This window comes from Canis lupus, chromosome 18, assembly GCF_011100685.1.
Source record: "Canis lupus familiaris isolate Mischka breed German Shepherd chromosome 18, alternate assembly UU_Cfam_GSD_1.0, whole genome shotgun sequence".
NCBI lineage: Eukaryota > Metazoa > Chordata > Mammalia > Carnivora > Canidae > Canis > Canis lupus.
Genome location: NC_049239.1, coordinates 43,962,197 through 43,986,683, shown reverse-complemented (window position 1 = coordinate 43,986,683; position 24,487 = coordinate 43,962,197). Strand labels below are relative to the sequence as shown.

General features: G+C 48.7%; 1 protein-coding gene across 2 annotated transcripts in view; it reads left to right on the top strand.

Annotated features, from left to right (window-relative positions):
- CRY2 (cryptochrome circadian regulator 2) overlaps positions 1–23,087 on the top strand; it is a 35,330-nt gene extending 12,243 nt beyond the window's left edge. Inside the window, exons 2-11 of one of the 2 annotated variants that reach the window (XM_038563489.1) lie at positions 693–804; positions 980–1,164; positions 1,894–1,982; positions 8,095–8,235; positions 9,281–9,592; positions 9,833–9,984; positions 10,109–10,311; positions 10,633–10,725; positions 11,818–11,959; positions 20,797–23,087. In XM_038563489.1, the coding sequence (XP_038419417.1) occupies positions 693–804; positions 980–1,164; positions 1,894–1,982; positions 8,095–8,235; positions 9,281–9,592; positions 9,833–9,984; positions 10,109–10,311; positions 10,633–10,725; positions 11,818–11,957 (1,427 nt within the window). In that variant the 3' untranslated portion in view covers positions 11,958–11,959; positions 20,797–23,087. The remainder of the gene's footprint in view (positions 1–692; positions 805–979; positions 1,165–1,893; positions 1,983–8,094; positions 8,236–9,280; positions 9,593–9,832; positions 9,985–10,108; positions 10,312–10,632; positions 10,726–11,817; positions 11,960–20,796) is intronic. The other variant, XM_038563488.1, reaches the window with a different exon arrangement.
- The last annotated feature ends 1,400 nt before the right edge of the window (positions 23,088–24,487 follow it).

The window sequence follows — 24,487 nt, the reverse complement described above, 5'->3', positions numbered from 1 at the left end:
CTGCCAAGCCAGCAGCCTTCCCTGCTCCCTGCCCCCCTTTCCCAACATGGTGATGGCTGCCAGGAGGCCAGGTCACACATCTCTGCACGTGAGCTAGCTCTCAGGAGGAGCCCCTGGGTGTGGAGCTCCTCCTCCTGCCACGTGCCAGAGGACAGGGCGAGGTACTGCAAGGGGCTGTAGCCAACCTTATATCCCCACAATGAACTCACCCAGCCAGCCAGGTCTTGCGTAAACTGCCTCTTGGCCAACAGGAAGAACCCTGGGAATCTGGCTCCTGACCACCCCAGTGCATTTTATAGAAACAGCCTCACTTCTCCTTTCAGTCCTGTATATTCTTTTCTTACCTGAATGCAGGTCTGTTTCCTTTGGTCATAAAAAAAAAAAAAAAAAAATGTGAACTGCCAAACACCCTTTAAATAGTTGTTGCTGTTAACCCCAGCCCCAGTCTCTGATATAGGAAGAATAAACTGTTCTCCACCTCTCTGTTCTGATAAATTGGGGCCAAGAAGGGAATGATTTTTTGACAAAAGAACATGCTTGCCGTTCTTATCAAAGAACCTCATGAAGGTTTATGTTGGGAGAGAAAGGAAGGTGCTGTGAGGATTCCCATAGCTTGGACACAGGCAGAGTACCAAGAAGACTAGTGGGGATTTTTCTATGATTAGAGAGATATGGTCAGTCTCTGTCTTTAGGAGGCTCCACGTCGACACCAGGGAACCTGGAATTGAGTCCCAGCTTTGGCCCTGCCTTGCTCCATTACCTGAGGCACCTGCTCCAGCTCTCTGGGCTTCATTTTCCCTCTCGGTAAAATGGAGATGTAGCCTCCCTTGCCCCTTCCTTTCCACTTAGGGGTGGGACCCATGAGTGGATGAGGAAAGCCACCCTCTAAGCCTTCAAAGTCTGGGTTCTTTTCTGGGTGGGCAGGGACCTAAAATGAAGCGCCTTGTGCATGACGTTAGGTGTGCTTTGGGATTCCCAGGATTATTGAGCTGAATGGGCAGAAGCCACCCCTTACCTATAAGCGCTTTCAAGCCATCATCAGCCGCATGGAACTGCCCAAGAAGCCCGTGGGCTCTGTGACGAGCCAGCAGATGGAGAGCTGCAGGGCCGACATCCAGGACAACCATGACGACACCTATGGCGTGCCCTCCCTTGAGGAGCTGGGTGCGTACTTCCTGCCAGGGCCCATGTTTTGTAAGATAAGTAGGCTTTATCTTCTTTGTCAAAGTGATACATGTTATTATAGACAGTGTAGAAGACACAGTGAAACAGGAATGAAAATAACAATCACAGTGACCCCAAGCACTCCTGATTTTGGAGCATGTCTTTCCAATCTTTTTTCTGTGCTTACTCACATACATAATGTTATGTTTCTAATTCCTGCTCCCGTTTTTCTGCTTCTCTGTCTCAGAAGATATAGGCCTCAATATAGGCCTCCCAGTCTCCGTGGACTCCTCAATACCAAGATAACAAGTATTGCTCCCATTAAAAGGGGGTTGGTCAGCCCCTCAGGTTACTGACTTATACCCTTTCTCCCCTTCCTCTCTCAGCCCCCATTTCTTGACCTGAATAAAGTTAGCCTTCCTCACCTGAAAACTGCTATTACTGCCAGCCAACCCGATAGGGTGAGCAGTGCAGGATTGTTCTCATGTGCCTGGAATGAGGAGTGGCTGGGATAGGGAAGGCAAGGGAAAGGAGAGAAAAAAGTCACAGTGGAAAGAGAACTGGGACAACCTGGGAAATGCTGAAATGTTTGGATGATCTCAGCCCCAGCAGCACCAAAAACATGGTTTAGTTCCCATGAAGCTCAGAGAACACACCGATGTGTCAAGACTTGCTGAGCTATCACTGAAATGGCCTGACCTCTGGTCCTGTGACCTCCTCCTCTTATAGGGTTCCCCACTGAAGGACTTGGCCCAGCTGTTTGGCAAGGAGGAGAGACGGAAGCTCTGGCCCGGCTGGATAAGCATTTGGAACGGAAGGTATGGTCCCTGTTTCTGGGTCACAAAGCGCAAGCAGCAAGGGATATGAGGGTCAGCCTTCATGTCCTTTAGTGCCTCTTAGCTCAGAGTGGTTGAAAATGAAAAGTCTTGGGATCCCTGGGTGGCGCAGCGGTTTGGCGCCTGCCTTTGGCCCAGGGCACGATCCTGGAGACCCGGGATCGAATCCCACATCAGGCTCCCGGTGCATGGAGCCTGCTTCTCCCTCTGCCTGTGTCTCTGCCTCTCTCTCTCTCTCTGTGACTATCATAAATAAATAAAAATTTAAAAAAAAATGAAAAGTCTTCCTGATGACAGTAAGAGTGGTAATAGTTGCTGCTATTTAGTGAGCATGCTTACCACATGCTGCTCACTGGACTAAGCATTTCTGGATGAAATACCTACTTGCATGATTTCCTATTGTCTTTTCAACATCCCTGCAAAGTAGGTGTTAAGCTCTCCATTTGACAGATTATGAAATTAAGGTTTAGAGAGGATAAGTAACTTGCCTGAGGTCACACGGTTAGGAAGTAGTAGACTGAGATTTTGTTCTATGTGATTTCAAAACTTATATTCAATTGCTTTTCTTTCATCTCTATCTATGCAGGTTCCCTTTACTGAGAAGGTATCTGGTTGATGAAGTCCCTAAGATTAATTTCTTTGTGTTTATGTGTCCCCTCCTCACTTTTTGCTGGGTCCTCTCCAAGGCTTCAATTTCCATTTGTTTGGACACAGAGAACAAATGACCCATCTCCCAATGAAGTAGGAATTAGACAGGGGAAGGAAAAACCCTGAGGCCCTAAAGGCACTCCTTAACAATGTCACATGGCTTCCATGACTCTGGGGCTAGAGGAGCAGAGAAAGTTCTTAGGACTGAGTCACCCTCTGGTTTTCTGCCCGCTGTTGCTGGTTTGTAGACCAGTTCAGAACTTTTTGTATTCTCAGATGGATAGGCATTGGGCCCAGCAGCCAGGTGATAACTATGGAACAAGCAGACCTACATAGGAAAAATGCTTCCCAGCCCTGAAGATGCCTCAGCAGCAGAGAAAATGGGCCAGAGGCCCAACCTCCCTCAGAGAGGCCTTGATGTCTGTATCTGGGTGTTAACTTGAAGCCACTCACTGCCTGAAAAGGATGAGACTGATGTCCAAGGGCTATGGGGAGGACTAGCTGTCCCTGTCTGCATCAAGAGCTTTACCCAAAAATTCTTGGGGTCAGTTTGGGAACATAGGCCAGGCCAAGGGGCAGAGTGGTAGAGATGATAGATGGGATGGCAGGAGTAGAAGAAGACTGACAAGTGTAAAGAGCTAACTTATAGCCTGTGGATTAGCATTACCTTAAAATCATGCTGTGCAGGGCTATCCCTTAGGTCACCAAGTCAGGGGATCCTTTTCCACATACCCCTGGAGGGTCTGGTCTGTCATGGGATCTTGTGTCAGGATCCTTCAGACTCCATGGTGATCAGTGGGAACACTGTGTCATGCATGACTGGGAGAAGAAAAGGGGCCGGCTCTGAGGAGGTTTATTTCAATCTTCAGTTTTCTAACTCTGGAATAAACATCTATCTACTCACATCAAGATGGCTTAGCGCTAGAAAGACTGCCCAATGTAGCAAGTATGGAGTCTGTCTCCAGAAGAGTAGTTGATTGTAGATAGGCATGAAACAAGGAATTTTGTTTGTACTGAGGATCAGGAAAAAGTGGTTCAGAAGGTTACTAGAACAAAGAAGAGAGAATTTTATTAATTAGCTTGTATTTGCAAGCTGGCTTTTGAGAAGGAATTTTTGAACTCAAGTAACTAAGAGTCTAAGGCGTAGCCTTTAGGCATAGCTGGAATCAGGTGTCCAAACAATGCTACCAGGAATATATTCTCTGTCTCTGAGCTTTGCTTTCCTCCCTACTAGTTCATTCTCAGGTGGGCTTTCCTTGAACAGTGGCGGAGTGGTCACCAGCAGCTCATTTTCAGTTGCTTAGCACACCAGAGGAATAGGCATGCCTCATTTCCAAAAATTCCAGGAGTTTTCATTTCCAAAAATCCCAAGGAGTGTTTTCATTGGCCTGTTTTGGGTCACGTGACAGTCCTTGACTTAATCACCATGTTTGAAGAAAGGGCGCTCTCCCTGGCCCAACTTGCATATTAAGCCTACTCCCTGAGTCAAAAGTGAACTTAGCTCCTCTTCACCCACAGGGACTGAGATTAGGAAAGGCTGGATCACCACAAGAAAATTAGATGCTGTCACCAAAAAGGGGAGACACACTGTATGATCTTTGCCACTGAGTTACCCAAAATAGTAGATGAGGACAACCATCTCTTTTTAAAAGTATCCCTGGGCAGCCCCGGTGGCGTGGCGGTTTGGCGCCGCCTGCAGCCCAGGGCGTGATCTGGAGACCCTGGATCGAGTCCCACGTCAGGCTCTCTGCATGGAGCCTGCTCCTCCCTCAGCCTGTGTCTCTGCCTCTCTCTCTCTCTCTGCATCTCTATGAATAAATAAATAAAAAATCTTTAAAAAGGGATCCCTGGATGGCGCAGCGGTTTGGCGCCTGCCTTTGGCCCAGGGCGCGATCCTGGAGACCCGGGATCGAATCCCACGTCGGGCTCCCAGTGCATGGAGCCTGCTTCTCCCTCTGCCTGTGTCTCTGCCTCTCTCTCTCTCTCTGTGACTATCACAAATAAATAAAAAAAAAATGTAAAAAAAAAAAAAATCTTTAAAAAAATTAAAAAACTAAATAAAAATAAAAGTATCCCTATTTTTAAATGAAAACGGAATGATAGAATTAGAATACCACCATTTTGTGGCCTTCAGTGATGACGCATTGTACATTACTGACTGCTAACCCCATGAAGAGAGATAGGCAGGCATTATGTCCCCCCACAGTCTTGCCAAAGAAATCAAACCTGAGTCCAATCCAGTCTCTGGTACCAGCTGCTAATTTGCAGTCAGTAAGTATACCATGAGTCTGCAATAAGCAAAATGCAGGCTGTGAGAATCAGTACAAGTCAAATGGCCTGGATTCTTCCATAGAAAAACTGAAAAGGAAAGAAATGACTGAACATGTGTAGACTAAAAGAAACTGAGGGGCGCCTAAGTGGCTCAGTCAGTTAAGTGTCTGCCTTTGGCTCAGGTCATGATCTGAGTCCTGAAATCGAGCCCCGCATCAGGCTCCCTGCTCAGCGTGGAGTCTGCTTCAGGATTCTCTCCCTCTCCCTCTCGCCCCTCCCCCTGCTTTCTTTCTTTTTCTCATAAATAAATAAATCTTTAAAAAAAAAAAAAAAAGGAGGGGATCCTTGGGTGGCTCAGCGGTTTGGCACCTGCCTTTGGCCCAGGGCGATCCTGGAGTCCCAGGATTGAGTCCCACATCAGGCTCCCAGCATGGAGCTTGCTTCTCCCTCTGCCTGTGTGTCTCTGCCTCTCCTCTCTCTGATATACATAAATAAAATCTTAAAAAAAAAAAAAGGAAACTTAAATTAGCATCTCAAAGACCTGTAAATGGCCAGGGCTAAACCATATAGTGCCTTGGGATGCACGTGTGGTTGAAAAAAATAAAATAAAAAAAAAACCTTAAAAATGTAAGGAATAGGGTTGCCTGGGTGGCTCAGTCAGTTAAATGTCAGACTCTTGATTTCAACTCAGATCATGATCTTGGGGTCTTGAGATCAAGCCCCAAGTCTGGCTCCATGCCTTGTATTCTTCCTCTCCCTCTGTTCCTCCCCCACTAAGAAATGTAAGAAATGACTGAAAAGATAAAGCCCCCCCTCCAAATTTGCTTTGCAAAAATAGAAAAATGTCAGCATTTTTAAATGCAAAGAGGTGATTATTATAAAAGCTGAGTGAGTGCTTACTTGTGGAGCCGGAAGGGAACTATGACTGGGATGGGTTTCTGGGGTGGCTGGCAAAGTTTCAGTTCTTGAACTTCAGTGATGGTTGCACAAATGTTTGCCTTAGAGTAATTCATTAAGCCACGCATTCCTTTTACTTCTATATCTGTATTTAAAGGCTTGGGGCACCTGGGTGGCTCATTTGGTTAGGCATCTGCCCTCAGTTTGGGTCATGCTCCTTGGGTCCTGGGGTCCTGGGATTGAGCCTTGTGTCAGGCTCCCTGCTCAGCAGGGGGCCTACTTCTCCCTCTCCTCTACAGTTCCTCTGCTTGTGCTCTCTGGAGCGCTCTCTGTCAAATACATAAAAAAAGAAAATCTTTTAAAAAAAGAATACAAAGGCTTTCAGAGGGAGATAAGTAAGGGTATGGGCAGGCAAATATACTTAGCATTTGTCAGAAGCACTTAACCTAATGCTTGAGGGGTTACTGCAGAGGAGGTGAGTGTTAGGTTGAGATTTGAAGGAAGAGTCAAAGTTAACCAAAGGAAGGTGAGTAAAAAGGGGGACAACACTCCAGGCCAAGGAAGCTGTGTGTACAAAGTCCCACGAAAGTATAGCACTTATAGCCGAGTGGCTAGAGATGAAGCTAGAAAGACAGGCTCACCCAGACAATGGGGTACTTGTAAGTCATGTTTAAGATTGGGACTTTATCCTAAGAGCAACAGGAAGCCCAGTGCACCTTTGTTTTTCTGCAGGATGGCGTGCTTAAGCAATCACTCTGCTCCCAGTGTAGAGACGGGATTAGAAGGGAATGAGAAAAGATGCAGGGAGGTCAGTTTGACCTGTGGGTCACAGTTGTCTAGTCTACATCTTAGTCTGAACCAGGTTGGTAGTAAGAGGGATGGGAAGAAAAGAACAAATTTGAGGATTATTTGAACAGTAGAATTGACAGAACTTGGTGACAAGGAAGTCAAAGGTGATGGCCAGGCCTTTGGCATGGGCAACCAGGTGGATGACTGGGCACTTTCTGAGCTAGGAATGCCGATGGAAGGGTGGTCTGAAGAAAAGAGCTGTTACACTTTGAGGGGCCTGGATGGCAATCAGGTGGAGATCCTGGCTGGGACTTGGATAGAGTAATCTGGGAGTCTAGCTAAATGGTAGCTGAGCAGTCTGAGCTGGAGCCATGGATTGATCATCTGCAGAGAGGTAGTGTTGGGAGCCTTGGGACTGAATGTGCTTCCCCAGGAACACAGTTGAGTAGGGGCCCAGCACAGAGTCCTGAGATGCCAACGTTGAGGGGGTTGGGATGGGACACAGCCAGCCACATGGGAGGCAGCCAGGAGTGTGTGGAGTCCAGAGGCCAAGGGAACAGAGAGTATGGAGACGGGAGCAGGGTGAGGTGTGCTGAGAGGTCCAAAAATATAACAGGCTATGCCTGTGGGACTCAGTGGCATGGAGATCACAGGGACTCTGGTGGGAGCCAGCTTGGGGGGAGCAGTGAAAACAGTGAAGCAGTGTAGGCAGAAGCCATGCTGGGGTGGGCCAAGAGGTGCAGGCTGTGGGGACATGGGCTATGCAGAGAGGAAAGAGGACCTGAGGGTAAAGGTCCACAGGCTTACCAGAGGTCCTTTATTTTTTTTTTTCCTTTTGTTTGCAGAGAAATGAGATGATGTCCCCAATATTCTTGCAGTGGAAACTGGAGAGGCAAAGATGGAAGGTGCAGGAGAAGGAAGAGGGGAGGGCTCCAGAGCCAGGGGAGGCCTTGGCTTTGGATAGGGTCACTGGAGGGGCAGGGGGAGGTAAGGGGAAGGTGTAGACACAGGTGAGTTTGTAGATTTGGTAGCTAAGAGTTGAGAATTTTTCAGCCAAGGGCTCCCATTTCCTTACAGGAAGGAAGGACAGTCACTTGCTGAGGGGTGGTGGGGAGGTGTGGAGGAGGAGGTCTGCAGAGGGTGTAAAGTTTGTGAAAGAGACATCAGAAAGAGAAAGAGGGTGCAAGGAGTTGAGGAAGAGAAAGTCTTTATCAGATATAGATGGAATCTGGAGGCAGAAGCTAAGTCCTCCCCCTAGCCCTGTCTTTTACCACCTCAGTAATCCCAGAAGAGCCACATAACCCTTTGAGCTTCATTGTTCATTTTCAAAAAGAGGTACTGATAGATGCTGCCCCAGAGGATTGCTCAGACCACACGGGAGAATCCACGTGACAATGAGCCATGAAGGAAAGCCCTACACCAGTGCCTCAGGGTTTTTCCTCTGCAACATCCAGGCCTTTCCTTTCTTTGCCTTCTTTTCCCACTGCAGGCTTGGGTTGCCAACTATGAGAGACCCCGAATGAACGCCAACTCCCTGCTGGCCAGCCCCACAGGCCTTAGCCCCTACCTGCGCTTTGGTTGCCTCTCATGCCGCCTCTTCTACTACCGTCTGTGGGACCTGTATAAAAAGGTGAGGGGTGATCGGGGGTGGCACACCTTACCCCCAGTCACAGCTGAGCAGACCAGGCCTTCTGGGCTAGTCAGACACCCTGAAAAGGGGCCCCTCCCTCCGACCCTGGGGGCAGGGACTGGGTTGTGGAGCGTGGTCCTTAAGTTTGTGTACAATCCAGAGAAAGGAGGGGGGAGTCCACATCCAGGAGGCGGCAAAGCCCAGCACAACCCAAACTGCTGATCTAAAGAAAATCCAGGTTATCAGAGCAGGATGGGCAGAAAGGCTGACTCGGTGTATGACTCTTGAGGAGGCAGATCCACTGGCAGCAAGTGGATGGAGGCAAGTACTCAAGAGGGCAAGGGTGGAACCAGTCCTAAGGGGAAGAGCACAGCAGCCCTCTGAGGGCTGGTCCAGAGCATGTAACGGGGGAGTCCAGGAACAGCTGTTGCCTACCAGTCAGAAGATGACTTGGGCTGAATGCAGGGCTGTGCCGTATGAACTAGAGCAAATAACCCTACTGTAGTGCACCCGCCCCCAGAAGGAAAGAGGGCGACACATCCAACTATCCACATTCCACAGGTCATCCTTATGTCTCTGTTGTTTCATGTTGTTTCCCTGTCCTTGCCAATAGCAGGCTTTTGTGGCATAGGGTGGCTTTGCCAGTGGGAATCTTGTGATTTTAGGAAAGTCATTAATTGCCTGGAGGTCTGGTCTGATCTTTTAATTCCCTCAAAGTCCCAGATCCAGGCTGTTGTATAAAACTTATTTAACCAGAATCGAGACTGAGCATTTTCTATGTGTGCTGATGAGAAGACTCCCATCGACTCTAGAAAGTGGAGCCAAGCAAGGACCCTTGAGGACAAGGATCATGAGCCAGGCTGGCCTGGGGTTTCAGTCTGCGGGTACACTGGGCCACTGCTAGGGCATAGTCCTTCTATGTATCTAGGGGTTTGGAGCTACCATATTGGTAGCAGCTCCAGATTCCTTTGTGGGAAAGATCTGAGTGATACAGTGTTGAGAGCTGGGCAGGTGATGTATCCATGTGCTGTTCCCCCACCCCCAGGTGAAGCGGAACAGCACACCCCCACTCTCCCTGTTTGGGCAACTCCTGTGGCGAGAGTTCTTCTACACAGCAGCCACCAACAACCCCAGGTTTGACCGCATGGAAGGGAACCCCATCTGCATCCAGATCCCCTGGGACCGCAACCCTGAGGCCCTGGCCAAGTGGGCCGAGGGCAAGACAGGCTTCCCTTGGATTGACGCCATCATGACCCAGCTGAGGCAGGAGGGCTGGATCCACCATCTGGCCCGGCATGCCGTGGCCTGCTTCCTCACCCGCGGGGACCTCTGGGTCAGCTGGGAGAGCGGGGTCAGGGTGAGTGCTCACACAGGGGAAGCTGGCCTGTACCCTCATCAGGCCCAGCAAGGGCAGCCTTCTGGGTTGGGGGATGGGATAGGGTCCCTAGGTCCAGGGGATCCCCTCCAAATCCTTCTTGGCTTGCCCTCAGCAGAAGGGCTTTGGCTCTCTCTTCTCCATGGGCCCTGTGGTAACCTGGGGAGAACCATGGCAGTAGGTCCCCATCAAGGCTGACTGTCCCACCCCCTCCCCATCTAGGTATTTGATGAGCTGCTCCTGGATGCGGATTTCAGCGTGAATGCGGGCAGCTGGATGTGGCTGTCCTGCAGTGCTTTCTTCCAGCAGTTCTTCCACTGCTACTGCCCTGTGGGCTTTGGCCGCCGCACAGACCCCAGTGGAGACTATATCAGGTAAGGATGCAGTCCAGGCTCTCTGGCTCCTGGCTGCTGTAGCCTGATTCTAAGATAAGGTACCCTTGGCCCTTTAAAGGAGAGTCACAGTGTGCTGACTGGCTGTCCGATGTGTGTGTTTCAGGCGATACCTGCCTATATTGAAAGGATTCCCCTCTCGATACATCTATGAGCCCTGGAATGCTCCAGAGTCCATTCAGAAGGCAGCCAAGTGCATCATTGGTGTGGACTACCCCCGGCCCATTGTCAACCATGCTGAGACGAGCCGGCTCAACATTGAGCGAATGAAGCAGATTTACCAGCAGCTCTCCCGTTACCGGGGACTCTGTAAGGAGCCACTACTCCCACCGCCATCCTCTAGCAGGAAGGACAGCATCTGTAGGCTCAGAGGGAATTTTCAGATATTTGTAAAGAGAGGCCAAGTGTTCTCTTCTAAGCTGTTAAGTTGACTTGATTTCCCAGGGCACGGCACTACACGCTAGGCTGGATTACGCCTCTCTTAATTGTGGCTAGTGGGAAGAGATAAAGCTTCAGTGTCATGGCCCAGCACCCTATGGCCCCTGTCATTTTGGCTTGTCTTTAACTGCCCTATGGCCCTCTGCAGTCCTGTGAGATTACATCCTGATTGCTCCCTTGCCTCTCTCCCAGGTCTGCTGGCATCTGTCCCTTCCTGCGTGGAAGACCTCAGCAACCCCGTGGCAGAGCCCAGCTCAAGCCAGACTGGGAGCATGAGCAGTGCAGGTGAGTAGCAGCTGGCCTCCTATGGCCTGTGTCCATCCAGAGGACACTGCAGAACTACTGCCACTTGAGTCATTGAGGGCTGAGGACAAAGGCCAAAATGAGTTTGTGCCCCTTACATAGAGCTTATGTTCCACTTGGGAGACTCAGATAGGAACTGTGCAAGATTATTTCAGTTAACAAGTGCTTTTGGGGAAAATAAAGGTGAATGACCTCATTTGAGAGGGGTTGGGGAAGAGGGATTCCTTCCCATACTTTAGATTGGAGCAGTCAGGGAATGCCCCTCTCGGCAGTGACCCAAGTCACAAGCACAACCCACCTTTCTGTGAACTGGCCGAAGAGCCTTCCTGGCAAAGGGAATAGCAAGAAAAGACCCAGAGATAGAATGAGTGAGCGCATCTCATGCAAGGAGCAGAGAAGGGGAAGCCAGTGTGGCTGGCATATCCCGAGGGAGGAGCTAGAATGAGATGGGGATGAGCTGTGGCAGGAGTAGCCTCTGAGGCTCCGCACCCTCGGTGGGGAGTGGGATTTTGTCCCCAGTGCACTGAGAAGGCACCGGCGGGAGGTGTGGGAGCTGGTCTGTGTTTTTAAAAGCTCACTCTGCCTGCTATGTGGAGGGGACAGTGTGAACAGGAGCAAGGGCAAGGAGGCAGCACAGCCTGGTGGTGGTGCCAAATTCTTGACCTCCTCCCCTCAGCAATGGGATGAATAGCAGTAAGATGAGACCGGCAAGAACCCCAGGAGTTTTTCTAGCTTGCCCAGCCAGACTGGCTCCACAGATGAGGGTGCTGCTTATTCCTGCTTCAGGAGGCTGATCCAGCATCACGGAGGGAATGCCTGACCTTCAGAGCAAGAGCAGCAGACACGCCAAATTAGTCTCTGGCCTGGAGCCCCCAGAGTTTGGGGCTGCTAGCAGGCCTGGGCGTGCTCTCCTTAGACATTTCCAGACAAAGTCACTGCTGCAAGGAAAGCTGAGGGGCAAGCCTAAGGAGCTGATGCAGGCTCCCTGACCCCTTAAAGAGCTGCCACTGCCCAGTTTTGGGTCATCTTGGCTTTCTGCACAGTCTGTGTGATGCTTTGACCTGTTCCCTACAGGCCCAAGACCACTACCCAGTGGCCCAGCATCCCCCAAACGCAAGTTGGAAGCAGCCGAGGAGCCACCGGGTGAAGAACTCAGCAAACGGGCCAGGGTGGCAGAGTTGCCCACCCCAGAGCTGCCATGCAGGGATGTCTGAGAGTGAGTGACAGCAGCTTAGATTCATCTTTAGGGAGAAAGTTGGGAGAGGTGGGAGTGGGTTTGGAGCCAAAGGTTAAAACTCCACAAACTAGATAAAAACCTGGTGGGTATCGCATGATTCTTTTTAGGATTTCAACTCTAAATTTCTTCTGATCTCCATACCTTTTGAATTTTAAAAGGAAATTTAAAAGTCAAGCCTTTTTCTTTCTTTACCAACTAGGGAAAAAAAATTTTTTTGGCTCTTTCTACTTGTCAAAATGAGTCAAATCCAATAAAAATAAAGCAGAGCCCCAGAGGTGAAGCTGTGGGAGAAATGACCCCATGGCCAGGTATGAGGAGGCTCCAGGACCCTCTGCCACTGCGGACAGGCCTTGTCCCATAGGCAGGCCAGCGGAGGGCAGCACTGTCCTTCAAAAGAAAGCGCAGGGATGTGCGCTGGCCGCTAGCCCCAGCCCCCGCTGAGGACCAGTAGAATCTGGCTGCCCGTCATCTGTGCCTCTTAAAGCTGCTCCTCCATTCTCACCTTCCTTGTGGCCTTGGCTCTGCACTTCCCTGTCAGCACTCAGCTTTCTTGGAAGTCCCTTGAATATCATTAAAGAAACAAAATAAAAAGTGGTTCCTTCCACAGAGCAGGAAGGGATTTTCATGGCTTTCTTAGGGAAATATAAATTACTCTTCTCTTTAAGTCATTATCTCAGGTGTTCTTTATGTGTCATGTCTGTGTCATTAGACTGGAGAGTGATTTTCTTTTCCTCTGTGGAGCCAGTTGATTTTATCCCAATCCTTCCATTTCAGGGCCAGGCGGGGCCGTCTGGTTTGAGTGTCTGTGCCCAGTACTGGGTGAGACAGCAAGTGTTTGATACTTGTGCCCTTTACCCTACTAGGCTCATTGTCATAAATGTTGCTGATAGATTTGGGCTAGCTTATTCTAGAAGCACTGGCAGCCTTAGATACTATGCTCTTAGTTATCTCTTAGTTCTTTGATACTAAGCAAAGTTCATTCTGTCTTACAAATCTGGAGCTTGCCAGGCTGATAATCTGACTCTTCAGTTGAGAAGATCAAAGAATAGAGAGGTTAAACGTCTGGGTCAAGGTTGCTCAGTAAGCTAATGGCATCCAATTCATCATGAAAGTGTTGTCACCAGGTGTGTGAGGGAGGGGAGCATAAGCATATAAGATGTGTTGTGGTGCCCATCCACAAGCATTTAACAGTCTTCTTAGAAAAAGAAATAATTTGTAAATCCTACACTGATGATTTAGGCTGCCCATGCTTATCATAAGCCAGCTGTTGGTGGGCTGGGGTGATCAGGGAATGTGACACAGACGTTTATACTGGGGACTGAAAGGTGAGTTGGATTTAGGCCACAAGGAGGGCATCTTGGACAAGAAAAATAGCTTCAGGTTTACATGGTCTTGTACAAATTATTTAACGGCTCTAAGACTTCATTTTCTCACCCCTAAATTTGGTTGTTGCAAAGACTAAATTATTAAATCCATCTGTCAGGTAGGAATATGTGCGGCTGTTAGAAGTAGGAGAGCTGACTTCTGTGGCTCAAGCAAATAGGGATTTATTTTTCTTACCTACCAAGAGGCGCTGAGGTGGGCATTGCCTGGTGACTCAGCAATGTCAGAGCCAGTTTTTCTGAGACTCTCTTGCTTCATGGTGTCAAAGTGGCTGCCACAGCCTCAGCCATCATTACTCCTTTGTCAGTAAACACACGCCAAGTTTTGGGCCACAGTTTGCTGGATACTGTTGTGCTCACTGGAATATTGGGAGGTGCTGAACAAGATTGACAAAGGCCCTTCCCTCTTGAGTGCATCTTTGGGGGAGACAGACAATAAACAAATAGAGTCAAGAGGCTCTGAGTGGTATGAAGAAAAAATTAAGTTGGTAAGAAGATAGAAAGTAAAGGTTGGGGCATAGAGGAGGTTGCAATTTTATATTAAGAAAATTGAAAAAAAAAAAAAAGAAAATTGTCAGGGGATGCATCTCTTCCTTTTTATCAAGAAAATAGAAGCTTTCCCAGAATACCCCTCTCCCAGCTTTTCACATTGGTCTCATGAGCCCACACCAAATCACAAAGCCACCCCCAGCCATGGGAAGTGGGGATCCAGGATCCAATCCTGGCTTAGGATTGGTTGAGACCATTGGTTTTCCAACTTCAGTGAGCAATAGAATCCCCTAGAGGATTAAACCACAGCTTGCTGGGCCCCACCCCCAGAGCTTCTGATTCAGTCCTGGGGTGGAGCCCGAGAATTTGCATTTCTAAGAAGTTCCCAGCAGCTGATGATTCTGCCTTTCTGGGACTGTACTTTGAGAATCACTGACTTAAACTAGTCATGATTCATTGTGTCAGGCCATTGAGCCCCTGAACAAATTATAGGTCTTGGTAGCTAGGAAGTGTTGGTTACTGGTAGACCATTAACAGTGTCTAGGTAATATGCAAGGCAATTAGCCCAATGCCTGGCTCATAAGTTCATGAATATCCAGTATTATTATTACAGATATTGTTATCATAATAATTTTAGAAGAACAGAAGGCTGCTGTTGAGTTGGATCATGAAGAGTCTTAAATGTCAGGCAGGTGAATCCTTGGTGTACTCTGGACGCCAAGGAGCATTTTGGAACAGGAGAGTGAAATAAACAAACTGGCATTTTTGGAAGCATTGGGCTAGGGCCCTGCAGAGGAAATGGTGGTGTGGGGGAGTCAGCTGAGAGGTGATAGCCATGACCCCAAGTGAAAACCTTACAAGGGTGAAGAAGTCAGCCTGTCTCTGGTCTTGCCCTCTTGGGATCTTAAGGGCTCTGGGTTTACTATGCCCTTCATCATGGCTACTTGCTCAGAGGTGAAGGCCAGGAGGCCAGACAGACTGGGGAAGAAGGCATTGTTTGGAAACCCTGAGAGAAGAGAGTATACTTATCTTTCACTGTAGTCTGGTGGTAGTGCCTGGCCCTCACAACATTCAGCATCTCCTTCAGTAAAATAGCGATATTAGCATCTTGTCACCTGCTCTGCCCATTGAGCATACACATTAGGGAAGAAAATGTAAAACCGTATACACAAAGGTTTTGAACAAGCTAAATGCACCACAGAGATGAAGTCACGTTATCATCTTGCATACACTTCTCTGGGCATCTTGGATTGTGTTGTTGTTACGTTAGAAGCAGCACTCTGGGCTAAATGGACCACAGCGCTGTGATGATGTGGCCTAAGTTGACACAGTATTCTACTGAGAAGCAGACTTGTCCCTTTTCCCCTCTTCCCTTGGTCAGTTTTAGATGTGTGCCTTGGAACAGGATACTTAGCCTTTCTGAGATTTTGTATGTGTAAGGTGTGACTAATCATTCTTTACCAGCCCAAAGGCTCCATCCTGTACCTTTGGAGGCCCCCTTACGCCCTGAGCTCTATAGTTTTGTGATTCTGTTATTCCAATGTCTCAGACTTGTGGCAGTTTGTAGGGCAGTGACTTACAGTAAAACACGCCCTGATACCAGTAGGTTTCATGCTCACCTAAAACCCACACCCATGTCTATTCTGCATCTGGTTTTATTGTACAATGTTCACTAAACTGAAAAATAAGCCAGCCCCCAAATAGCTATCATTTCAGAGGCTTCCCCATAATCCCCAAAGCTGCTGACTGCTCAGGATTCTATTAGCCTCCAATTGTGTACAGATTTTTCTTATTGGTCCAATCATTTTACCATGGGGAACCAGCTCACGTGATCCACTTGCCTGTCGCTGGGCTGGTACATAGGGATCTGTTGAGAAGCCCCATTGAATACAAAAGGCTTCTGGCCATGTATCGCCCCTCTCCTCCCCTCCCCTGCCCACAGTTCACCAGAGCTGGGTTAGCCCTGGGGCTTCACTGCAGAAAACCAGATGTCTGGAATCTCCTCATCATCATTTTGGCACTTCTTCAGTTGTATATCTCTCCTTGCATGAAACGTGTGTGATAGGCACTGGGCAATCTCAAACACCTCATAGTGGAAGTGGATTCAGTGTGGTGTTCCGGCTTTCTGCTCAGACCAGTGAGCATGCCGCGGTCCTTCTGCACTCTGCCTGGGAGCCTTTGCCTGCTGAGTTGTCGCCTCTCTGTACTTCTCACCCTGGAAATGAGAATTTGGATGCATTTGGCTGACTGACATCCTCTTACTGTTGCTGTAGGATTTGTGTAGTGCAGGAAGGGAAAGGGTTCCATTGACACGAGGAATGAGACGGAGCTGAGAGCCCAGCTTTGTACCCCAGCCTGGCCCAGCCGTACCTCTGTACTTCCCCATTCCTAACCTGGGAGCTGGTAGCAAGCCCTCCACCTCTTTCAAGCTCCTGGGCACTAAGACTTGGTTATGGGCTCCAAACGAAGTTTCTAGCAACTTTGAGCCATTGAGATATCCTCTGCTGACCGAGCTCACGCATATACTTCATCCACACACCCTCCTGGGTAGGATCAGGGGAATGGTGGACTCACAGATGGGGATTTCTTGTTAGCATCCACAGGTACCCCCAGGGGTGACCCTAACACTAGGTGCGCTGAAGGAGGTAATCGTCAACTCACTCTGTGCTCCAGCAGCTGCCTCTGTGGTTCTTGTGTTCAGCGACAGGTTGGAAGAGTCAGACAACTGAGAGACTGATTTTGCAGTGCATGTTTTAGGAGTTGATTTTTTCCTTGGTGCCTCCTGCAAGCCATTCCTCCTATTTCTTTTAGTGCTGCTGTCATCACTTCTGTGGGGTATCATTTGATTTCCCCAGCCCCTTTTTATCTGAAGACTTATGCTCTGGCTTGAGAACAAGAGCACAGGAACTATCTAGTCATCTGCTGATCAAGCAGCTTGAGGAACTAGTTGACCGGGCCTCTGACTAACTTTGTGGACAAGAACAAGATGGTTCTTCCAAACCATGGTTCTCTGTGTTTGTGTCTTTGAACCTGCCATAGATGGACTTGGGTCACTGGGGCAAATCTGTGGCCCAGACACTGCCAGCTCCCTTCCTGAGCCTGTCCCATAGCACAATCATGCCCAAGTCAACATGGGTCTGAAGTGTTAGCCCTAGAGCCACCTGACTGCTTACACTACTCTAAGTTTAGGCATTGGTTCTTTTTGTTGTCGTTTTCCTTTGGAAAACGTTTAATTGTAATGTAGAATAATTGAGGAGCTGACAAATACATTGCTGGGATTTTAGAGGTGGAGGCAACAGGGTACATCTTAGGTTCTTGTAGTAGACTGGGATACCCACTCATTACCAGTGTGTGCCAGATGGAAAAAGAAACTGTTACACGTTAAAGAACATAGCCTCTTGATTATCATACTTTAAAGTACATGAGATTTATTATAGCCCAATTTGAATTCAGTGAATGCCATTGACAGATTGTATGATGGGTCATTTTCACTGTGGGGTGTAAAAGAATCACTAAAGAAAGTTGACAGGCAAAGCATTTTAGAAAATCATCTTTGAAATTCGATTAAAGATGCTCACAAAGTCACCTGATTGAAAAATAGTGTTTTCTTTACATATGGTGACCTGGAAAGTCTTAGGCCATCCCCTGAGAAAACATAATGAAGATGAGCAGCTAAAAAAAAAAAAAAAAAGGAAAAGAGAGAGAAAAAAGGATTTTGAATCTTTGTAGCAAAAGACAGTCTAAGTATCTGAAATAAGCTTGTCCCTGAAAAGGGCATTTTGAACCCAAAGCAAGCCAATGTTGTTAGCAAGTACATGGATCCATTATTCCCATGATCTCAGGAGTGAAGGCAGAGCACTCGTCCACTCTTCCATAGAGGCCCCCCTAGCCCCTGGACAGCCACTGTGGGGTGCCATGGCCCAATGAAGTAAGCGTGCGTCTCTTCCCTTGTAGGGTTAAGATGGAGAGGGAACCTGAAAATCCTTTGTCCATTAACGCATACCCAGTATCCTCTGAGCCACTCACTTTCTGTTGCTAAGCCCTAGCTCTATAAGCAACAATCAGAAGCACTTAGAGGCAAGTTTGCCAGAAGCTATGAAGAGCACTGGTTACAAATAAACAATTTGCTTATACAATTAGGCTGCCAGGAATTTGATCAGAGAATCTAGAAAAGAGGCAGCTTTCTCTTTCCCCAGGTATAAAGGTTTCATTGCTTTGAATTCTACCTCAGTCCTGTCAGACGTACAATGCATGCCACAAGTAAAATTTTAAATTCCTAGTAACCTAGTAACCTCTTCTTATAAGGCTACCAGTCATATGGGATTGGGGCCTACCCTAATCACCTCATTTTAACTTAATTACCTCATTAAAAACCCTTTCTGCAACAAGTGAAATTCATTTCATAATACATTTTTTCCAGCCATATCTAGGTATTGGTTCTCAAACTTTGTTGGGGTTGCCCATGCTTTGGAGAGTCTGATAAAGGGTGGAGCCCTCCCCAGGAAGTTGTAGCTATTCACACATACAGAAAAATGTACACAGAACTTCAAGGTCCTCATGGATTGCCCCCTCAACCTATCCTTGGACCACGAAAGAGTTCAAGAACCCCAGAGTAATACTCTGTGTTCTAAAGAATTTTTATGTGTTCTTTATCTTCCCTCATCCCTAAAGGTGGAGAAAACATGATAGGGCAGCCCGGGTGGCGCAGCGGTTTAGCGCCGCCTGCAGCCCAGGGCATGATCCTGGAGTCCCGGGATCGAGTCCCATGTCGGGCTCTCTGCATGGAGCCTGCGTCTCCCTCTGCCTGTGTCTCTGCCTCTCTCTCTCTCCCTCTGCATCTCTATGAATAAATAAATAAATCTTAAAAAAAGAAAACATGATAAATACAGGTATTCGGTAAGGGGACCTGTTATGGGATGCTCTCCAATACTGAAATTTTCAGTTTCAGAAGAAAAGTCAGCTCTGGCTTAAAAGGGGCCAGAGAGAGAGACCTGTGGGTAAAATATATATCACAGCATGTTTCAAATAACGTGTGTGTGTGTGTGTGTATAGAATGTATTAAAAACTAATACATTGGGGCGCCCAGGTGGCTCAGTAGATTAGCATCTGCCTTCAGCTTAGGTTGTAATCTTAGGGTCCTGGGAACAAGCCCCACATCAGACTCCCTGCTCAGCGGGGAGTCTACTTCTCCCTCTCCCTCTGCCCCAACCCCTCAGCTTGTGCTCTCTCTCTCAAATAAATCTTAAAAAAAAAAAAAAAGAAAGAAAAGAAAAGAAACTAAAATATTTATTTATAGGAAAAACATGGCTAAGTTATTATGGTACAAGCCTAAAGGAAACAATTACTGAAAATAATAGGTATTTTAAAGAACGAGACTGTACTGACCCATTCCGGTACCCGCTCTTACATTTGCTCCTTATTTTACCTAGCTTCTAGATAACTTAGTATAATCTGGATAAAATCTTCAAATTTCACATTTGTCTTTAAAGGGTTGCATGTGTCAGAACACTGTCTGAATCTGTAACTCCAGTGTCTTTGACTCTTCAGAGCATTTACCCTCCATTTATGTTGCTCAGATGTGTTTTGGTCTTCGTGCCACCACATTGAGTTTCCTTTTCTATTCTGTAAGTCTTGATGAGCAATGCTATGATAGATTACTTAATGGTAAAAATCTGGGTGTTGGTGTCAGACCTGGGTTTCCTGACTTGGCTTTGCCACTTTTGATGCTGTCATCCTGGGCAACTTATCCTCTCTACCTCCTGTTTTCTCATCTGTAAAAATAGAGGCCTTATCTTCAAGATTAACAGAATCACAAGCTGTATTAGTTTGCTAGGGCAGCCATAACAAGGTGTCACAGACTGGGGGAATTTCAGCAACAGGAATTTATGCTCTCACAATTCTGGGAGTTCAACATCTGAGATCAAGGTGCTGGCAGGTTGGTCTCCTCTGAGACCTTCTTGGCTTATAGATGGCTGCCTTCTTCCTATATTCCCACATGGTCTTCTGTGTGTGCCTGTGTCATAATCTCTTCTTATAAGGCTACCAGTCATATGGGATTGGGGCCTACCCTAATCACTTCATTTTAACTTAATTACCTCATTAAAAACCCTTTCTCCAAATCCAGTCACATTATGTGGCCTTCAACATACAAATTTGGCGAGGGAGGGACACAAGTCAGCCATAACACAAGTGTATAGTGCCTGACCCACAAAGTATACTGAGCCTTATTATTATCTGCCTCACCATAATTTAAACTGCACAAACCTTAAATGAAACTCCACATGTCTGTACACTCTCAGAGACACTAGACCTTTTTAAACAGGCAACCCAGCATTATGACTGGCTTACCCTGTCCTTTGTTATCAGACACGAGCCATTTCTTCCCTCTGCCCCAAATTCAGGATGTTATAAATATTTAAAATGACTTCTCCTTGTGTCTCCGTGACTGCTCCCCCCCCCCCCCCCATCTTCTCACACAGTGCCAGGGTTCTTTTTTCTGTATGTGGACATTTGCTCACCTGCTGATTCTAAACTCAGTCATTGCCTTCATCTTCACGTCCCAGCTGGCTTCTTTCATTTGTTTTCTGAGTGTCTCTGGCCACTATGTCTTGATTTGAAAACTGCCCTTGTCCTATCAGGGAGTATCACCCAGGGCCCCAGGTGAGTCTGGTGTATGGCCTCCTCTCCCTCCTCTCCTGCCCTGAGGCCTGGCGCCAGGAGGCTCAGAAGGTGTGCAGGGAACAGCCTGTCCTGTGTCACTGCCTCAGAGGGACTGTGTTCAGGCCCCCGCTGGCTCCCCAGGTGCTGTGGCTGGTGCAGTTCACATGAGGCTCTTCCTAGTTTTCAGCCTGAGTGTCCCCAGGGAAGCAGCCAGAGGAGTTTGTGTCCCTCGGCAACCAAGCAGCCTTCTGAATGCTTCTGTTTGCACTTGTTTTTCTCTTTCAGCTGCAGCACTGTAGCTCCGTGAGCAAAGCCTGGGAGCCCGAACAGCCACCATGGCAGCAGAGTGCAGCCTGCAGGAAAGCTGGTCATCGACAGAGACTGAGCGAACATGTGTGCATGTGTGTACGCGTGTGCGGAGGAAGAAGTGGTGTGCCTGTTTGCGTGTGCATGCATCTGTTTACACTCTTGTGATTCTGAACACTGTTTGGGCTGGAGGGACACATGTAGCAGCTCACCTCAGCCTCCAGACACCAGGCTAGAGGTCATGGCAGTGACTTTCAGCCAAACCTGTCCCTGTGACTAGCTGCCTTGTCTGAATCGAAGAGTAGTAGGACCCTCACTGGGTTTCTGGCATCTGCTCCACCCTACTCTGACCCTGAGCCCCCCTCCTTCCCTCTCTCATCGCATCAGACTGAGGAGCAGGAGGGCAACATTGCTGGCTCTTGTCCAGAGCGTGGGATTCTAGCGGCTGGAGCCCTGCTGAGGTCCTGCTTTAGACCCTGGAGGCTGGGCAGGCTGGAGGAGACACATGCTGTCCAGACACAGTCACCAGGTCTGGCTTCTTTCTGATTTTAAAATCTCCTGCCACTGGGTCCTCCAGACCCCTCCTCAGGCATCTGGGACTGAACATGAGGCTATAAACAGATCTGAAAACTTACCACCATCATAGGGAGGTACACCCCAATACCTGACTAGTGTGCCATATACACAGTACTGTAGACGCTAGCCTAAAAAGTGCATCTACCTTTCTGGGACTGAAAACCTAAAGTTAGGAACTGAATCCCAGCTTTTACTGTTCCTTCCTCAGAAGCTGAGAGCCAGCCTCAGTGCAAACTGTGGAGACTCAGTGCCTCCACTAGGAAGAAGCCAGGTTCCTGGTGGTAGAAAGCCCCCTGGCTCCCCTGGCCACACCATAGTGCTGCCATTGAGGTCAGCTGACACTCAGCCAGGAAAGCCATTCTGTCCTGTGGTCTGTAGGCTTCTGGGGCCTGCCTGGGACTGGTCAGCATCCAAGCTGCTGTGTCAGCTCTCCCAATAGCTGGATACCAGGACCCTGGCAGACAGACTTGGGTGGGAACTGCCAGGGACAGTAGGGAAATGTCTAAGTAGAGATCTCACCCAGCCCGCCAACCCTTCCAGAAGCAGCAGGTGGGAGGTTTGACCCAGAGAAGCCAAGGCCTTGCATTCCAGGAGTGGCCTGGCCTCCCACCTCAGTCCTCCCACTGTTGAACGCCTGTGTTGAGAAAGACATAATGAAAAGGACTGTATGGTCAGCTAGAGCAAGTCTTCCTTCCACCCTGTGGCCTGCACTTGAGCCACAAAGAGTGTGTGTGTGTGTGTGTGTGTACAGATGTGTGCGTAACTGAGAGGCTAATTCCTCTTTGAATTTTTGTCCTCACATGTAACACTAAGCTGGCCTCTGGGCCTTTTCCTCTCTACCTCCCCTGTGACCTTTCCCAGCCTCATAGCTGTTAACTCCCTTGGCCCCTGCCCTGTCCTTCATTGTCCTCCTCTGTCCTCAGACCAGAACCCTGGGGTCAGGCCTCTGTCTCCTACAGCTGTCCAGCACATTGACAGGCTTCTTCCTGAGATGTCCTCAGGTTTTCTCAGCCAGAGAGCTGCCTTTAGAGTCCAACTGTTGTATGTATGTCACCCTCACTAAAAATGTCCCACAATATTGTGGGGGAAGCAGGGCACAGGTGATGGTATATACTCAGAGCAGTGGGATGGTTGGGGTCTTCTCTGTTCCCTTAGTTCCAGCCAGGAGGAAAGAGAATTGGGGTCTGTTGCCAGAAGGGGAGTAGAATGAGTCTGGAAGGGCTATTTTGAGGAATTGCGATTGCCAGAAGGCTTGGGGCCAGAGTCAGTATTTGTTTAGCAGCACCTTCAAATACAAGGATGATTCCCTTTTCCTGCCTATTAGATGATGGCCCACTTCCCTGAGGTACAAGTTGGCAGGACCACCTCCCCCTACTTCACCATCCCTGGCAAGCTGGCCCATTCCCAGTGGAATAGAGGGGTCTACTCTGGGATGGGGCAGGGCAAGAGGACAGTGCATCCCGTGGCCCAGAGCTCCACGATTGCTTCATGCCTCCCCTCTTCTGGCCCAGGTGTCCTCGGGGCTGCCATAGAGCATTGACCCAAATCCTGATCCAAGGGCCAGCATGGGGAAGAGATGGTCGCAGGCAAAATGCACTTTATACAGAGATTTTCTTATTACTGGGAAGGTGTGTTTCTCCCACAGTTTGTGAATATTCACTTGTTTCATAAACATCTGATCCTGTCTGAGCAAAGCTGTGTTGTCATCAATCTTGTGGGAGGTCTGGGAACCAGGGGTCAGTAAGGCCGAGCTTCTCACCCCTCCTCAGAGTTGGCAGGGAGGAGAGGGATGGGTAGAGATGGAGGAAGCAGGAGACCTCTGGGAGCAACCAGAGCAGACTAGTGGCAGCTCCAGAGCTTGGCCAGAGTTGGGGAGTCAGTCAGCCAGAATGGTACAGAGTACTCCAGGCCTAAGATGAGGTTCCCGAGTGCTATCCTGCAGTGCCTCTGCCTCTCAGGCCACCTAAAGTTCCAGGGCTGAGGATCAGTCAGTGGCAGCAGGGCTCTCTCCAGGCCCTCAATCCATCCTTTATCTTGATTCAGCCACTTAAGCACCGTGTGGTGTGCAGGGGATGCAGGCGGCAAGCACGGACTCTGGCTGGGTGGTTGAGATCTGCCCGCAGCCAGGCCCAGGGCCTGGATGCTGGCTTTGCCTCATGCCATCTGGCCAGAGAGCGGCCTCTCTCTGCAGCATATGTGGGCTTTTCTATGATGGTCTCTAGCCTTGGGCCACAGAAAGACTTTTGTTAATACACCACACCCCAACTTCGTGTGGGCAGGGGCTCAGAGAGGGCCCAAGGATACACAAAATGCCCTGCACAGAATGAGAAAGGGGGAAACGGGAGGAGCTTGGGATTCATTTCATTCTTAGATCTGCTTTGAAGCTCCTTCCCACCAAGACCTGGACCTGCCCGTCCCCCCTCCCTTCTCCTGGCTTCTCTCTAATGTGACTTTGGCTTGGCCTCAGGAGCTACAATAGCTTTGTTCTCCAGCAGAAGATTCTGGAGAATGAAGTTGTCTTACACACACACTCCTGACCTGAAGATGCTCCCAGCTGAGGCAAGCACACACTCTTAAGCAACAATTATTAACCTCTAGGCCAAGACCACTTCCTGGAAGCAAAAGCCAGGCATCTGAGCAGAAGGTGGCTACTGTTTGGTCCTAGTGAAAGGAGGCTGAGCCAAGATAGCAAGAAAGGTAAAGTGGCCACTCCTCTGGGCCCACAGGCAGGGAGAAGAGCCTTTGGCAGTAGGTAATGGGATGTTCTTGGGGCTGGAGGTGGGGAGTTGTTTCCTGCAGGGCACGTGACTGCAGCTCCTTTCTGGGTGCTACATTGAAGGAAAAGGGAGTGGTGTGACCAGTAGGCAGTCCAGATTTGCAAATAGGATCCCACAAGCTGTGAAACAGTTTGCCCCTTCTTCGGAAAGAAGTAAGGACAGAGCCTCCGCAGTTCTCAGGAGGCCAGAGAGACCAATGAGGTTTGGTCAGAGGCTCTTGACCCACCAAAGCTGGGGCCCTAGCCTTGCCAGCAGTTTGAGTGTCCAGCAGTCTGTGTTCTGTAAAAGAACTCACAGGCTTAGCCCTCGTAGGGGAG